The 18107-nt window shown below is 35.6% G+C and overlaps 2 protein-coding genes and 1 pseudogene across 3 annotated transcripts; all 3 read right to left on the reverse strand.

Moving 5' to 3' along the window:
- Positions 1-268: 268 nt before the first annotated feature.
- On the reverse strand, positions 269-1601 carry LOC147276578 (uncharacterized). The gene is made up of 3 exons (XM_086255199.1): positions 1563-1601; positions 1014-1290; positions 269-920 (listed from the first exon to the last, which is right to left on the reverse strand). Exons 2-3 carry the CDS (start codon positions 1267-1269, stop codon positions 499-501), a joined length of 678 nt encoding a protein of 225 aa, XP_086111325.1. The 5' UTR covers positions 1270-1290; positions 1563-1601; the 3' UTR covers positions 269-498.
- A 1407-nt stretch (positions 1602-3008) lies between these two features.
- LOC147276579 (bifunctional purple acid phosphatase 26-like) lies at positions 3009-16864 on the reverse strand (annotated as a pseudogene).
- On the reverse strand, positions 7588-9995 carry LOC147276580 (uncharacterized). 2 transcript variants are annotated; one of them, XM_086254914.1, is made up of 3 exons: positions 9862-9995; positions 9285-9561; positions 7588-8274 (listed from the first exon to the last, which is right to left on the reverse strand). In XM_086254914.1, exons 1-3 carry the CDS (start codon positions 9883-9885, stop codon positions 7853-7855), a joined length of 723 nt encoding a protein of 240 aa, XP_086111040.1. In that variant the 5' UTR covers positions 9886-9995; the 3' UTR covers positions 7588-7852. The 2 variants fall into 2 exon arrangements, with proteins under 2 accessions (XP_086111040.1, XP_086111041.1); XM_086254915.1 differs by having other exon boundaries at positions 9285-9724; positions 9862-9896.
- Positions 16865-18107: the final 1243 nt, after the last annotated feature.

The raw sequence follows: 18107 nt of genomic DNA on the forward strand, positions 1-18107 counted from the left end.
TTTGGAGCCTAGTGGTGTCTGAACTTTGAATCAGGATTGATATGTCTAAATTTTGGTGTGTCTTATCGAAAGAGGCCATCTCCATTTTTGAAATTTTTTTTTTTTCATTGATGTTATGATAGCGCCATTTCTGTTCTCCATCTTTTCAAACACCAGAACGGAAATGTTGCAAGAGAAGCAAGGAAAACACTGTTTTGTTTACCATGTTCGACCAAGTTGGAAACACTAAGAACAAAAAAAAAAAAAATTTACTACGCAAAGCACTTTTTTTGAAAGCCAAACACTATTAAAAGCACTACTTTAATGTTAAAATACTTAGATTGTTGATCGCCAAACAACAAAATACTTCTTTGTAAAAGAAGCTAAAAGAAGAAGCACAACAGAATAAAAGTACTTATGAAAAGCACTCACAAACAGGCTTCAACATATTAGTTCTCCTCGCAAAGGAAACACCCAACACCCGTTCCCTTAGAAGCATGATATCCGGCAGCCTCCTCCTTAAGAACTCCTTGTGTCACTAAGGCGGGGCGGAGGCATCGTCTTCAGCCATTCCCAATGCTTCTCAAAGTCAAATGCCTCTTGTTTAGCTGCAGCCTCACGACTAATGTCACTTTCCAACACCTTTTGACGGACATGCTCGAGATACTCCTCCTCCTCCGGAGTGAGGAGCCGCTGTTTTGGAGAACAGGGACTATATCCACGGGGCATCGACGCAGTGAGGAAAGGATCGGGAGAATTCGTATAAAAAGCCAGTAGCTTTTTATACACTGCAAACCAATCAGTCTTCTCCGGATATTGATCTGCCTTCTCCACCTTCGGGTTGTTATCTTGTGCTAGTGAGTTATAACTGGAACCAAGAGAAGACACAGAAGCAGTAGCGACTCCCTTAGAAGCATTATTACCAGCAGCCTCCATCGATCCTATATATATGTGGTATATACAATATTCTTATACATGCATGGTTCTCAGAAGTATTCAATTCTAAAATTAAAATTGAAAATCTTGATTCAAACCTGAAGAGAAAATTGAAGCAGACTTCACCAAACCCTTCAAACCATCCCTCTCTGACTCTTCATCATCCTTCTGCTTCTTCTTCATCATCACCAAACTTTCATCACTGATCACAGCTTCTCTCCCAATTTTCTCAACTGGGTATTCCAAACCAACAACTTTCTCATTCTGGGTATCACCAGAAACAACCCCAGAATCCTTCTGGATAAGATCATCAAAGGCAGGGGAGGGAGGGTCTTGCTTGCGTTTTACACCCATGGCTATGGTGTTGTGTGGAGTCTTCGGAGAGTGCCCAGCAAGAAATTAATTGGGAAAAGATTAAATTACAACAAAACGAAACGAACAAATCGACAATGAATGATGGAAGAGACTAGAGACGATGAGATCCACTGGTTCGATCGTTGCCAATTAACCCTAATTCAGAAAAGCCCCAAATAAATGGCTTCATGCATCATTTATGCTAGCTAGAACCAAACCCTAAATTAAATTAATTACAAAAAACATAAAGAAATCCAGAAGCTAGGATGGAAGAGACGAGAGAGAGAGATTACCTGGTTGCTCGGTTTGTCGTCCAAAGAAACGGACGTCGATATCAGTTACGTATGACTGTATGAGAGTCTTCTTTTCTAATTTCAGAAATATATAATACCCTTAATACTCGGTTACAAAACCAATGATAAGCCCAGCCCAGCCCACAAACCAACGCCAGCACATAAGAACAGCTGCATGCCTCAAAAGTCAAAACCAAGTCAGTGGATGCCACAATCAATTACCGTGATTCGTGATGGATTGCTGTGGTATGGCTAACAGTAAATTGAAGATGTATTATCCGCCCAGAGATGTATACAAAGAACACCAGAGACACCTTTACTCAAGTTTGTTGATTCAATAGACCTGCAAGCACTCAAATGGTGTACATAATTGTTTCATAACATGTATCATAATGTAGTGAAGTTATAGAAGATTTATATGTACCTATCAGCTTCAGTGAGGCTACTCTTGCTTGGATTGTTAGATTATCAACCTGTGTATTCCTTGCAGGATTCTGCTTCACTTTCTCCCCTTCATGATCATCCCATCTTTTTCAGTTACATTGTGGTTTTCTTTTTGGAGATGTTGTTATGTCTGCGGATAGGACCTGACTCATGTAAAATGCAAGTTATGTAATAGGATCAGATGCCAAAACATGAGCTTTGGGGGACTCTATTTTTTCCTTTCACGGTGTTCCATGAATATTTATTTTTGGTTTCTTCTGTGGGGTGAAGAATGGCAATTTGTCGATCTTTGCTTGGTAAATTTCATATCGGTGTACACCCAGTTTCTCCTAATAGCTTTGACTATTAAGAATCATATTGTTGGCTCAGGTTGGATGGCGGCTTATTCATATTTGTATAATAGTCAAATGATATTGACTTTTCTTGATTTAAAATGCCCTCAACTCTGCCACAAGGGAAATGTTCTTGGTCATTCAAGACTATGCATTTGCACGTACTTTTATCTGATTGACAATCTTATTAATGCATGTGACCACCTTTGCAAGCAAAACGTATTTAGGTGAGTGTAAGAAAATGAGAAAATAAATTTTGGAAGAACTGGCTGTGTATTGTGTTATCAAAGATTTCCATCCATATAAATATCATGAACAATCAACCGATAGGGATCATATTACTTATTTATACGCAGTTTAAATCTCAATACAAGCCCATCCAATGTTCCCACCACCTCTGCTCTCCTCATTGAAACTATTTGTAGCTGAGGTGTTTGACTGCTTATCAATACATCTTAATTTGCTCCGTATTTTTCCATATAATGCTTCTTCAGTTTTCGCCTCCTGTGATTTCTACCCCTGCATTACCAAAACTCATTCATGTCATATATACAGATTATAATTTTCATGAAAACAAAAAAAAATATATATATCTTCACCCCTGTCCTAGTGTCCTCCTTCCTAAATTTCATAAATGGCCATAGTTGTATCACAACTGTTCAGTGCCAAATCAGCAAGGGGGTATTGTGTATACAGAAAACACGCATTTCTTGGCTTTGGCACCAGCAACATAAATGGTAATGACTATACTCACCAGTACGTACTGATTGTGTAATACAAATGCATCAGTTGCCAATTTCTTCCCATCATCATTCCGGTTCCAATGGTACAATGCATGTGTCCTGTTTTGAATCTCCAGCGTAGAATGCCCATAGCTGGCTTCTCCGAACGCAGAGTAATCTGGTTGTGGATGTCTAAACCTACAGAAACCATGGAACAATTGTTAGACCTGACTATCCTCTGCACAAAAAGAATTTGAATTCCTTGCAGACTGCAATATGAGAACTTCCATGCAATTTCACCCACCTTTCCTTGTTAACAAAAGCAAAAATCATAACAAAAAATAGAAATAAAGTTCTTACCTTCCAGCAAGACCTTCTTGGTTCCTTCCATCTCCAACAGTTATGTAGACAGGAGCTGATTTGTCTGGTATGGGGTACTGGTCACCACTTGTTATGTACTTTGTAGTGTATATTTGAGATTCTATACTGAAAAGGGTGAAATAAAAACATGAATCTCATGCATATATGAAGATGGATGGAATGATGGACACCAAATAAACTATATCATATTATATAGTGTGGGAAGACAGGAAAACATAAAAGTTATCTTTCATAAGCATGAACATGCCCAGCAAACACCACATCAACTTTGTAAGGAACGAACCAACGTACTCTCAAATACTACTCGCATATATGCTTTCACCTTCCATGTAATGTGCGTCATTGCTGTTGTAGATTGGAACATGCATGAGGACTATGAGCCAAGGTGTCTTTTCCCTGTCAACCCTTGAAAATTCTTCTTTCATCCACCTCCATTGAGGCGTGTATTTCACTGATGACAAAGTTATCAGCATTAAAAGAAAAAAGAGAAAAAAAGTCTTTTGGCAAGCCTTAATGGTTAATTTCATAAGACGGAAGCATCAGCATATGGGATTCCAATCATTTTTTCCTTAAACAAAAGTGAAAGTTGTAGTACAAGCAGCAGTAAATTCTACAGGTATAGAATAAACTCAATTCACACATATGCAAGTGTGGGAATGTAAAGTTACCAAATGGAGAATAATATATTGGATAGCACAATTATATGAGCAGATGCACGTCTGATGGCATACCAAAGAGGATTGGTACTATTGGACGCATAATAAGGAGTTGCACACCGCTGAAGATAGTTTTTGAATGGAATAACTTCCCCCTTGCATATGCAAAAAGTAACATTTTTTAGGTTGAACTGTTAACAGGATATGAGTTTTGAACACAAAATCATGTATACTTATACATCTTAGAGACCTATCCAAATGAAAAAACTGATGAAAATTTGGATATGTTTTAACAGGGATAACTGTCAAAATTAAAAATCTTACACAAGTAATCTGCTATTCTTTTAATTTTTTATTTTTTAACCAATATAGCTAGCAAAAGTATGATGCTGAATGGTTTTTAGGTATTTCTTTCTTTCAGAAATGAGAGCATAAAAATGTAACATAAGCATAACATGGTACAAAGGGTGGAAAAAACAAAAACTTTATCTAATAAAGTTCTAGCTAGGTTCACAGAATGAGAGCAAAGGATGCAGTAACAACATTACTTTGTGAACGGTCCAAGGCAGGGGCGGATTTTGTTTGTATATATTTATTAAATGAAAACTAAGCCCCCTCTGATAAATGACCAAAAGCCCCATGTATTGTTTTAAAAAAAAAAAGCATTACTGATCATTCTTTTGAAATAACGAACTAGAGAGACATAGTCAACTTCAATTTGCTGCAAATATGTTGTTTAATAACTTCAGTTTTCATTTTCTATAAATACGTACTTAGGTATGAAGCATTTGCATCTATATTAAGTTCTGTACATAGGGAATTTAGAGGAAATGTGTAAACGCTGCTGAAATTTCTTTGGATAATAAAAGTACTCAAGATAAAACAGTACGTTACACAGTAATAGATTGTTTAGGCTTTTTGACAATTATAATTGAATTGAAATATGGTAGGTTGCACAACTGGATGGGTGATGAGTGGTTGAGCGATAGCATGGGTTGTATATATAGAGAATGATATCTTGGAGGAGATTGATAATGATACAATCATGAAAACATTTCAAAAGATGAAAACTCGTAGAGGTCAATTATAAATTCATGTATGAAGTATGAAGTATGAACTTTATAAATAAAATTAATATTTGAATTTTTGTGGTAATTGTAATGCTATATAGTTTTTATTATCTTTGTTATTTTTAATCTTTTAAAAAAATATTTAGAAGCCCCCCCTGGACTAATTTCCAGAATCCGCCGCTGGTCCAAGGTGTATTCACTGTTTAAGTATGTTAAACAAAGAGATAGATTTCAGCTATGGCCTCGTAGTTTCTATAAACAGTGGATAGTTGTGGATCCAAATTTTTATTCCGAGTAGTTGTTTGTAGAAAACAAATTTTCCATTCTCTTTTTACGTTGGGAGTTCGAGGTGAAGTTGCAGGTCTTGATTTTAGTTAGCTTCTGCCCTTCATCCACATCGCTTTACATTTTTTGTCAGAATATTGTTTTTGTAATTGAAGCATCTATGGTGGCATGTTCTTGATTTTTTATTTATTTATAGTTTGATACTAGCGTAAGGGTGTAAGTATAACTTGAATAATTTGTGTCTAGTACGTGTTTTTGAGGGGAAAAACTTGTATTGGAGTAATGAGGCTCTGTTAGTTTTTATAGCTCAGTAGTTCTCTATCTCTTAAGAAAACATGTAAACACGCTCATACATTTTTGCAAAAATTTAAGCACAAAATTGTCCATCAAATCATCGATGTTTGCCGAACCTGCATTTATACTTCACAAGTTATGAATCCAGAATTTAATAATCACCGGTACATGATGCCCGAAATTCATACCCACATTTTTTATTGTACTTTTCATTTTTATAGGAAACGTAAAAAAGATGAAGTGAACTTCGGTGATGAGTGATGACATTATAAATCTACCCCTAAAGCCTACGATAACTGAACTCAACATGCACAAACGTATTTCAATTCTCATCAAGATTCACTTAAAGATTAATATAACCTCAACCCCAAGTTTTGGCTTTCAGTTGCAGCACAATATGTTTTTCATTAACATAAATATTTGTATATACACTTGTATGTCAAATAGATTCAAAGTTGGAGGCTAACTAAACGTACATCCAGATATAGGCCATCTGTACATTAGGGTTATTCCATCCAGAAATTTTGGCCCCTTTCTCTTTCTATATGGAATTATTATTAACCTGTACACAAAGCTATCCACGCAGATAGCAGGCTATTTACATCATATCTGACAAATCTTCCAATCTATTCTGGCACGAAAGCTGACTAGATTGGGGAGGGCAGCTGACTGAAGCTTCCTGATTTCAGGAGCGGTCACCTTGCAAGACTCCAAGGTCAGTGAACGTAAATTCTCATCAAGATTCACTTATATATTTTGGTATTTAAATTAAATTGGGAAAATTTTAGCTAAATAACTCTAACTATACCCCATGTCTCTATTCAGGACATGAATTTCACTTTATGTCAACTGAGAATTGAAACACTTATTTTGTGTTAATTAAGAACCCTATTTTTTTTATTTTTTTTTTCAGTTTTTATCTCAACTTTGGCCCAACATTGGACCTATCAAACCTCCATCAAATTCAGCAAACTTACAATGAGTTTAAAGCTATGCATCTCCTTTTTATAACCATATAAAGATCATTCAAATCGGACATCTACAACTCCAGATAATTGGCTCCAAAGTAGGGTACCCGAAACTGTCCAATTGGACCTTTGAAGAAATATCCGAAAATTTGAACAGTTTCGGGTATCCTAGTTTGAGGCCGATTATCTAGAGTTTTAGAGGTCCGATTTAAGTGATCTTTATATAGTTGTAAAGAGGAGATGCATATCTTTAAACCCAATATAATTTTTCTGAATTTGGTAGAGGTTTAATGGGACCAACGTCGGACCAAAGTTGAGACAAAAACTGAAAAAAAACCATAGTCCATAATTGATACAAAATGAAAATTTCAATCCTCTATTGACACAAAATAAAATTCATGTTCAGGATAGAGATCAATAGAGATCATTCCTAACGGCTTGTAGCTAAATTTCTTAACACTCGTCATTTTCAAAAATAAGAAAATGTTTTTGAATAGGATACCAAACAAGGCTTAACGCTCTAAGCTTCTTTATGTTTTGGTAAATAAAATGGTCTTTTGATTTGATTTGTGGTTGAAGATGTTAGATGCAAAAATGGTTTCTATTGATTCATTGGGCGCGCATTAATAGAAGTGAAGAGGGTAATTGTTGAAGAACAGTTGGAAACCCGGCAAATTTACACTTGCTTGAACTTGCAGAGAGTGAAAGAGCTCATCAACCCTCCGGTGGAATACGATGAAATATGAAAATCATACTAAACTAAGGTTAAACAATATGATGACATATGAAAAATTCAATTTGTTTTTGTTTTGGAAGAGAAGCAAGGAAAACACTGTTTTGTTTACCGTGTTCAACCAAGTTTGAAACACTAAGAACAAAAAAAAAAATTTATTATGCAAAGCACTTTTTTTGAAAGCCAAACACTATTAAAAGCACTACTTTAATGTTAAAATACTTAGATTGTTGATAGCCAAACAACAAAATACTTCTTTGTAAAAGAAGCTAAAAGAAGAAGCACAACAGAATAAAAGTACTTATGAAAAGCACTCACAAACAGGCTTTAACATAGTAGTTCTCCTCGCAAAGGAAACACCCAACACCCGTTCCCTTAGAAGCATGATATCCGGCAGCCTCCTCCTTAAGAACTCCTTGTGTCACTAAGGCGGGGCGGAGGCATCGTCTTCAGCCATTCCCAATGCTTCTCAAAGTCAAATGCCTCTTGTTTAGCTGCAGCCTCACGACTAATGTCACTTTCCAACACCTTTTGACGGACATGCTCGAGATACTCCTCCTCCTCCGGAGTGAGGAGCCGCTGTTTTGGAGAACAGGGACTATATCCACGGGGCATCGACGCAGTGAGGAAAGGATCGGGAGAATTCGTATAAAAAGCCAGTAGCTTTTCATACACTGCACACCAATCAGTCTTCTCCGGATATTGATCTGCCTTCTCCACCTTCGGGTTGTTATCTTGTGCTAGTGAGTTATAACTGGAACCAAGAGAAGACACAGAAGCAGTAGCGACTCCCTTAGAAGCATTATTACCAGCAGCCTCCATCGATCCTATGTATATGTGGTATATACAATATTAGTATGTATGCAATTCAATGATATATATCAATCACAATATTAAATGTGTACGCATATGAAACTATCTAAGAGAGAGAGAGGGAGGGAGAGAGAATTAAACTTCTCAAACCCTAATTAAGAAGAAAAACCCAGGCCAAATAAGGAGACAAAGCAAAGGGACCCGAGAGTAACTCTGATATTTCTATTAAAATCTGAATAAAATCTTTTATTACAACTCTAAATTAGGCTTTATACCCACTCTAGTAGGAAACATAATAGAAAGTCCTAATTAATAAAAGGAAATCAAACCAATTCTTAATTGGAATAGGAAAACTAAAATGTCTAAACCCCAAGCCTAATTGGCTAGAAGGCCCAATTAATCTTGGAAATAATCGTAGTCGTAGATGCTTCGGCATCAATTAGAACCCACCATAAAATTAATTACAACAAAAAAAAGGAACAAAACGAGTGACCCGATGACAATTAAACACTAATTCAAAGCCCAAGTTGAAATTGCTTCATCATTTTATGTTATGTTAGAACCCTACCTAGATGAATTAAATTACAACAAGACGAAACGAACAAATCGACAATGAATGATGGAAGAGAGAACAAGAAAAGGCTTATATAAAACCTTTAAGCGTGAACGTCTTCTTAATTAACATGTAGTTATATTAATAACGCTCATGATTAAGATTCCAACATTATTATACTTCTCCATGTAAAGGAAAAAAACAATCATCATTTATATATTTACTCTTTAAATATAAAAGAGAGGACAGCAGAAAAATAAAAAAATCAGAAAATCAAAAGCAGATTTACTCTTTAAAATCGAAAAAAAAAAATCCCAATAAAAATATTAGCCCTAAATTGAGAGTATGATCAACACTTAGATGTATCCTATATTTTTCTCCATATATTATCTCCAACACATAATTCTTACACATGCATGGTTCTCAGAAGTATTCAATTCTAAAATTAAAATTGAAAATCTTGATTCAAACCTGAAGAGAAAATTGAAGCAGACTTCACCAAACCCTTCAAACCATCCCTCTCTGACTCTTCATCATCCTTCTGCTTCTTCTTCATCATCACCAAACTTTCATCACTGATCACAGCTTCTCTCCCAATTTTCTCAACTGGGTATTCCAAACCAACAACTTTCTCATTCTGGGTATCACCAGAAACAACCCCAGAATCCTTCTGGATAAGATCATCAAAGGCAGGGGAGGGAGGGTCTTGCTTGCGTTTTACACCCATGGCTATGGTGTTGTGTGGAGTCTTCGAGAGTGCCCAGCAAGAAAAGATTAATTGGGAAAAGATTAAATTACAACAAAACGAAACGAACAAATCGACAATGAATGATGGAAGAGACTAGACACGATGAGATCCACAGACTCATCAGATCGATGAGATCCACTGGTTCGATCGTTGCCAATTAACCCTAATTCAGAAAAGCCCCAAATAAATCGCTTCATGCATCATTTATGCCAGGTAGAACCAAACCCTAAATTAAATTAATTACAAAAAATATAAAGAAATCCATAAGCTAGGATGGAAGAGACGAGAGAGAGAGATTACCTGGTTGCTCGGTTTGTCGTCCATAGAAACGGACGTCGATATCAGAGTTACGTATGAGAGTCTTCTGTTCTAATTTCAGAAATATATAATACCCTTAATACTCGGTTACAAAACCAATGATAAGCCCAGCCCACAAACCAACGCCAACACATAAGAACAGCTGCCTCAAAAGTCAAAACCAAGTCAGTGTTTTAAGTTTTAACATACAAGAAATCAAATAGATAAATATACAAGTATAAATATAATGATTGGGCATCCCTATGTAACTATGTTACAGAAGTGATGCCATTATTAGGGGTGGGCATAATAACCGACGCACCGAAACACCGAACCAAACCAACCGTAAAAAAACCGAAAAAACACCGAGTTGACCAAAAAGTCAACACCGTAAGAGAAAACCGAACCACACCGTATATAGACGGTTCCGGTTCCGGTTTCATGCTCATATTACCCGAACCAAACCGAACCAAACCGTGTAATTTTTTTAAAATATAATTATATATTTTTATGCATATTTTATACATTTTTATACACATTTTATACATTTTTATTTTAGACCCTAAAATATATTTTATATAACCCTATGAGTTTAATATTATATATATAATAATGTTTTAGTATATAATTTTAGTTATATCTTATATAATAAAATTAGTATACTCTATAGTCTATATAATAATGTTTTATGCATATAGAGTTATATATAAATTTAGTATATAACTATATAGTTAGTAACTTAGTATAGTTAGTTATATATAACTATATAGTTAGTAACTTAGTGTATAGTAGTTGTATACATACTACAATAGTTATATATAACTATATAAGTAATATATAATTATAGTAGTATACTAGTATATACTATAGTAGTATATAGTTATATATATACTATACTCATTACTCTATAATAGTTATATATAATCTTATATATAGTTATAACTTATAACTTAAGCAGGTTGTATTTACTTTAAAATTTTAAGTACTAAGTTAAATAAAGTTCAAAATTGTATTTGCATTTGTTTAATTTGTAGAATGGTAGTTCAAAAACTCAATTGTGTGGCCAAAATGTTTAAAAACCAAATGTAAGTACCAACAAAATAATTGGACTTAGGCCCACATTTTTTGGCCCAAAACCGTGCACACACCGAACCAAACCGTTCTTGCAATGGTTTGGTTTGGTTTGGTTTTTTTTCACTTTGTCCGGTTCTCAACACCGAACCAAACCGATATAATATTTCTGGCGCGGTGCATGGTTCTCGGGGTGAATTGAGCCGAACCGCACCGTGCCCACCCCTAGCCATTATGATTTAAAAAGATATGAAACTGCCTGATTTTGCATGGCACTTTATTCAAAAAAAAAAACAAAAAAACAAAAGGAAAAGAGCCCTTAATTCTTTTCTTTAGCTCAAAATTTCAAACTAGGCCACACAGACATTTTTATATAAATTGATCCTATGATAGTCAAGAATTTAAGGGTGGATTTGGTTACCGTACCGAAACACCCATATCGAATTCCGATCGATAGGAGTCGAGATGATGATTTTTGGTTCCGATACCGTACCGTGGTAGTCGGTAACCGTTCATTTCGGTATCAGTCGGAGAGTGACGATATCGAAACTGGTATTTTTCGATATTTCGATATTTTTACCCAGCCCTAGGACTCAAGATGCTATGCCAACATTGGAAAACCATTTGCCAAATAAGAAACATTTCGTTCCCGAATAATAAGAACAAGAATAACAACAACAAATATAGTATAAAATTGTACACAACAACATTCTATTGATATCCAATTATGATAAAAGATCCAAAGTCTTTATTACAGTTTTGGCGTGCACATGTGCGCTATCTCCAACTTGAAGGAAATAAAATACATATAAATTAAAAACAAAGTACTAAACTGGATCTCAATGAAATCCTTTTATATGTGTAATGCATACAGGTGAGTAATTTATTGGCATTTACGTTTCTGCCCTATATGGTATTAAATGTCTTTTAATCGAACTCTTGCAGTCTTGCTTTATATTTTGTTGTAGCTCTGTGCAAGATGTTGCTGATTCGTGCCGGACTGGAGCTGCTACTAATGTCATTTTTAAAATATATAATACCCTTACCCTCCTTAATTGGGCTCGGGCGGCCGACAACGTTCGAGATTCACTCTCTTACCTGCCTTTATTTGTTTTCCGTCTGATGGGCCAGGTGGCCCCTTGTTGTGTTTGTTTTGGGCCTGGGCCAGACTCCTTGCCATCATAATTCATAAAAAAAATGTAAAAAAAAAAAAAAAAGACATGAATATAAAAACATGAATCTCATGCATATATGAAGATGGATGGAATGATGGACACCAAATAAACTATATCATATTATATAGTGTGGGAAGACAGGAAAACATAAAAGTTAAAGAACCATATATACTGATCTTTCATAAGCATGAACATGCCCAGCAAACACCACATCAACTTTGTACTCTCAAATACTACTCGCATGCTTTCACCTTCCATGTAGTGTGCGTCATTACTGTTGTAGATTGGAACATGCATGAGGACTATGAGCCAAGGTGTCTTTTCCCTGTCAACCCTTGACAATTCTTCTGTCAGCCACCTCCATTGAGGCGTGTATTTCACTGATGACAAAGTTATCAGCATTAAAAGAAAAAAGAGAAAAAAAGTCCTTTCAAGGCTAAGAGATATGTAACACTGGCAAGCCTTAATGGTTAATTTTATAAGACGGAAGCATCAGCGTATGGGATTCCAATCATTCTTTCCTAAACAAAAGTAAAAGTTACAAGCAGCAGTAAATTCTACAGATATAAAATAAACTCAATTCACACATATGCAAGTGTGGGAATGTGAAGTTACCAAATGGAGAATAACTGGATAGCACAATTATATGAGCTGATGCACGTCTGATGGCATACCAAAGAGGATTGGTACTATTGGATGCATAATAAGGAGTAGCATACCGCTGAAGATAGTTTTTGAATGGAATAACTTCCCCCTTGCATTTGCAAAAAGTTAATAGTTAGACAAGTAACATTTTTTAGGTTGAACTGTTAACAGGATATGAGTTTCTGAACACAAAATCATGTATGCAGTATACTTATACATCTTAGAGACCTATCCAAATTAAAAAAACTGATGAAAATTTGGATATGGTTTAACAGGGCAAACTGTCAAAATTAAAAATCTTACACAAGTAATCTGCTATTCTTTTTTTTGTAAACCAATCTAGCTAGCAAAAGTATGATGCTAAATGGATTTTAGGTATTTCTTTCTTTCAGAAATGAGAGCATAAAAATGTACCACCCTATCCTTCTCTGTCAACACACACCAGGTGGTTGTGCAGGGTGAGAAGGTTGATCCCATTAAGGTGCTTGAGCTTTTCATTTTCAGAATTTTTTTTTTTCTTCATCTTTTTTGTAATTATTTCTGTATTTTTTGTTTTTTAATTTGTTGGGTAGAATAAATTGGCTACTCAGAATGGGCTTTTGGGTTAAATCATCCTTCATAGTTGTGGCTTAATGGGTTAAGTCAGGAGAGGTTTTTGTTTTTTGGGTTAAATCATCCTCCATGATTGTGGCTTTTGTTCAATGAAATTATGAGTAATTTGTTGTGGGTTCCTTTTGAGAATCTGAAATCGATGATGATAGCATGAGGTTGCTGTTTATTTCATTAATTTCAAGAGAAGTGTTGCTTCATTATGATAAACTGAATCTTTTTTCCCTTGTGTTAAATTTCGAGGAATATATTTGTCTGTCGGTGGTAAGTTATGGATATGCCTTAGATTTGATGATAGCAATTGATCATAGGAGGCATTGTTGTTTATGGGATTTTTACAATGTTCTCTACATCTTTCTTTGTAGAAAATTATATGAGTTTCGAACTGTAGACTCTAGTTGTATGAAAGCTTTGGGCTTTGAGCATAAAACCATAATTTGAACTTCTTGTTGGCTGCTAATATTATGTTAGAATGGACTTCTCAAGTTACAAGTTATGTGGTTGCAGTATATTATTTATTATAACGAGCTTGAACATTCAAAATCCAATATATTTTTTTCATGATTTCAGTACCAGGAGATGGTCTTGCATGCTTGCCCTTCATTCACAATTAACCAACTTTTGAAGTTTGAAAGAAGAGGTGAAAGTTTTAAGTGACAGCCTAGTTATTTATTGAAGAAGCTCATTGTAATCATCGCATCTTAAGTGAAGAGATAGAGATAGAGGTTGATGCATAAGAAGAATCACATATTAGCCATGCTCTGGAAATACGAAAAAGCAAGACATTGAGAAATAGCATTAGCTTAAGATTAATTAGTGCATGTATTTAGAAATTATATATGTATATACTGTGAGCAAAATATTTACTATTAATGTAATATATAAGTTTCAATGTCCTGCTTGAGCTTTAAACTTCCAATATTTCTATTTATTCTTTTTTTAACTTTCAAGAAGAACAATGTTAGCTGTATTGTTATTACTGGGAAGCACGCGGAGATTGTGAATTAAGAGCCAGAAAAGAAGGGCAAAGACTTATAATGAAGTATTGGAGCTAAATCCCTTTTTAAACATATCAGCATGTCAAAGTTTCATTGCACTACACTTAGAAATGTGCAGGGGATTTGCCTCTTCCTTGTTTTGTCTTGATTTATATTAAGTAGTAATATCTTTATATTATATGGATGGACTCTCTCTATCTACATAAATGTTCAAAGAAAGAAAAAAAACTCGACTCCAAAACTTTTTTTTTCTATTAATCAACAATTGTCGTTCATAAGATTATTGTCATATAAGGGTCAAAAATCAATGTGTTCAGTTTAATTTGTTTCTTATATTGAGAAGTTTATTGCCTATATCTACTCATATGCAATGTCAATAACGGTCCATACCTATTTTATATTAATTATAGTGCCAAAAATCCTTCACATATGAATTGGTAACCACTTGAAAAATAGTAGGCAACGACCTCGTTGTTACTAAATTTTGTACCTTTTTCTTTTGTACTAATAGGCAACGCCCTACTTAGTTCCTTGCCAATCCCCACAATATGCAATGACCACGTCGTTGCCTTATATTTTTTCAATATTGCGTTCACGTTTGTTGCCTATTATAGAGTAGTCGTTGCCAAACTTAATAGAAAACAAATTCATTTTGTTACCTAAACTCTTGCACATTCATAGCATTTATGCATAGTCAACGACAAAAACAGTTGTTGCCTATTATGTTCATTATGGTGCCAAAATTTTCTGCCAAATGAATAGGCAACCACTTGAAAACAATAAGCAACGACCTCATCGTTGTGATCATTTCCCGCCAAATTATAGGCAACCCCCTTTTTATCTCCTTGCCTATTCTCATACTCTGCAACCAAAACATTATTGCATATACTATCGACATCGTTGCCTATTAATTATCATAGATCAAGTACATAATCGTTGCGCTTGTAAAAAACTTTGTTGCCCATTCTCATATTAGGCAACGAATTTGCAACGTTGCCTATTGTTCTGTTGCCTAATTCCGAATTTCTTGTAGTGACCCCCATCATCTCTCACAAGCTCTCCCTTTCTATGTCAACACACACGCACCACCACCTTACACCCCGCACCTCCCTCGCTCTCTCTCATCTCCGCTGAATGGCGCACAGCCACCACCACCACCACCTTTTGCTTCCCCCTACCTGAGCCAAAACAGCCACCACCACCACCACCACTTCTTTTTCCTCTCTCACTCTCTCTCTCATTTCCTTTCTCCTCTCCCCTAAGCAGACAGCAAAAAAAAAAAAAAAAAGGTTGCAGGTGGTTCGGCAGACCAGTGCTGAACCCATCGGTTTCGTTCGACAGGTAACTGTCGAACGAACCAAGTTTGTTCAGTAGTTACCTGTCGAACGAAACCGACGGGTTCGGCACTGGTTTGCCAAACCACCTGCAACCCCTTTGTTTTTTTTTTTTTTACTGTCAGCTTGGGCGAGAGAGAGACAGAGACAGAGACAGAGACAGAGACAGAGAGAGAAAAGAAGGTGGTAGTGGTGGTGGTGGTGGCTGTTTTGGCTTAGGTAGGGGGAGAAGAAGGTGGTGGTGGTGGCTGTTTTGGTGGTGCTGTGGTGGTGGTGCATGCGGAGAGAGAGAAGGAAGAAGGTGGTCAGTGGTGGCTCGGGTAGGGGGAAGAAGAAGAAGAAAAAAAAACTGGGGAAGGGGGTGTGAACGAGAGAAAAAAGAGAGGGAAGGAGGAGAGGGGCTGTATGGTCTTTTTTTTTTTTGGTTTATTATTATTATTTTTTAATAGGGGTGTGCAAAAAGATAAAAAATGATGTGCAAATAGTAGCTCTCAAATAAAATTATTCCATCATCAACATTAACTAATTATTACAAGAAAATAAGTTCTCTAGAAACGTGTATACATACAATCATAAGTCCATGACCAATATGAACATAAACATTTGTAACATAATTTGTTTCCTAATATGTCTAAACAATTTAAAAACCTATGAAATTTAACGGTATAAAACTAAATGCCTATTACGAATATGACATGCCATCTTACTTTGGAACGTGTTCTAACATGGGTCTTTTCTGTATCGTGCAGGACTATATGGGAAGATGCATCCTGACACTCACTAGGGTTATATTAGAAGGGGAATACCAAGACTCTTTACCCCTAGATGGGGCCAAATATGGGAAACTGAATTTGAGTCTTAAGTGGATGCCACAATCAATTTACCATGATTCGTGATGGATTACTGTGGTATGGCTAACAGTAAATTGAAGATGTATTATCCGCCCAAAGATGTATACAAAGAACACCAGAGACACCTTTACTCAAGTTTGTTGATTCAATAGTCCTGCAAGCACTCAAATGGTGTACATAATTGTTTCATAACATGTATCATAATGTAGTGAAGTTATAGAAGATTTATATGTACCTATCAGCTTCAGTGAGGCTACTCTTGCTTGGATTGTTAGATTATCAACCTGTGTATTCCTTGCAGGATTCTGCTTCACTTTCTCCATTTCATGATCATCCCATCTTTTTCAGTTACATTGTGGTTTTGTTTTTGGAGAAGTTGTTATGTCTGCGGATAGGACCTGACTCATGTAAAATGCAAGTTATATAATAGGATTAGATGCCAAAACATGAGCTTTGGGAGACTCTATTTTTTCCTTTCATGGTGTTCCATGAATATTTATTTTTGGTTTCATCTGTGGGGTGAAGAATGGCGATTTGTCGATCTTTGCTTGGTAAATTTCATATCGGTGTAGACCCAGTTTCTCCTAATAGCTTCGACTATTAAGAATCATATTGTTGGCTCAAGTTGGATGGCGGCTTATTCATATTTGTATAATAGTCAAATGATATTGACTTTTCTTGATTTAAAATGCCCTCAACTCTGCCACAAGGGAAATGTTCTTGGTCATTCAAGACTATGCATTTGCACATACTTTTATCTGATTGACAATCTTATTAATGCATGTGGTCACCGTTGCAAGCAAAACGAATTTAGGTGAGTGTTAGAAAATGAGAAAATAAATTTTGGAAGAATGTACTGGCTGTGTATTGTGTTATCAAAGATTTCCATCCATATAAATATCATGAACAATCAACCGATAAGGATCATATTACTTATTTATACGCAGTTTAAATCTCAATACAAGCCCATCCAATATTCCCACCACCTCAATACATAACTAGCCTAACATATTACATAATTAAGTAGCCTAACATGTTACTTAAATATACATAATTAGGGCATGTCATTGAAAGATACTAAATAGGTTTAACAAATTTTAATGTACATATAAAGACAACCTGCAAACATTAATGATAGATCACTGTTTAGTTGCAGATTCTCATGATGTCCCGTGAGTCTGCTTCAGTGATGCATTAAAGAGCTGTGAACCTGTGATTGTTAGGTAAAGAAAATTAATTAACAAGGGACCAAACTCTCATATACTAAAAGTACATTGGTTTGGAGCCTAGTGGTGTCTGAACTTTGAACCAAGATTGATATGTCTAATTTTGGTGTGTCTTATCGAAAGAGGCCATCTCCATTTGTGAATGTTTTTTTTATTCATTGATGTTATGATTGTTAAAGTTGTTAGTCATTAGAGTTTGGTTTGGCAGTTTGTGACTGCTCTGTTAATAATCCCTATTGTTTAGGGACATGTTGTTTCCTTTGACCTATTCCTTAGCCATGTACCACGTTCTTAGAGTTGTAGAACGTGGGCTGCAATTTGATTTGTTTCAGTTATCTTG

This window comes from Dryas octopetala, chromosome 8 (genome assembly GCF_963921425.1).
Source record: "Dryas octopetala chromosome 8, drDryOcto1.1, whole genome shotgun sequence".
In the NCBI taxonomy this organism is placed as follows: Eukaryota; Viridiplantae; Streptophyta; class Magnoliopsida; order Rosales; family Rosaceae; genus Dryas; species Dryas octopetala.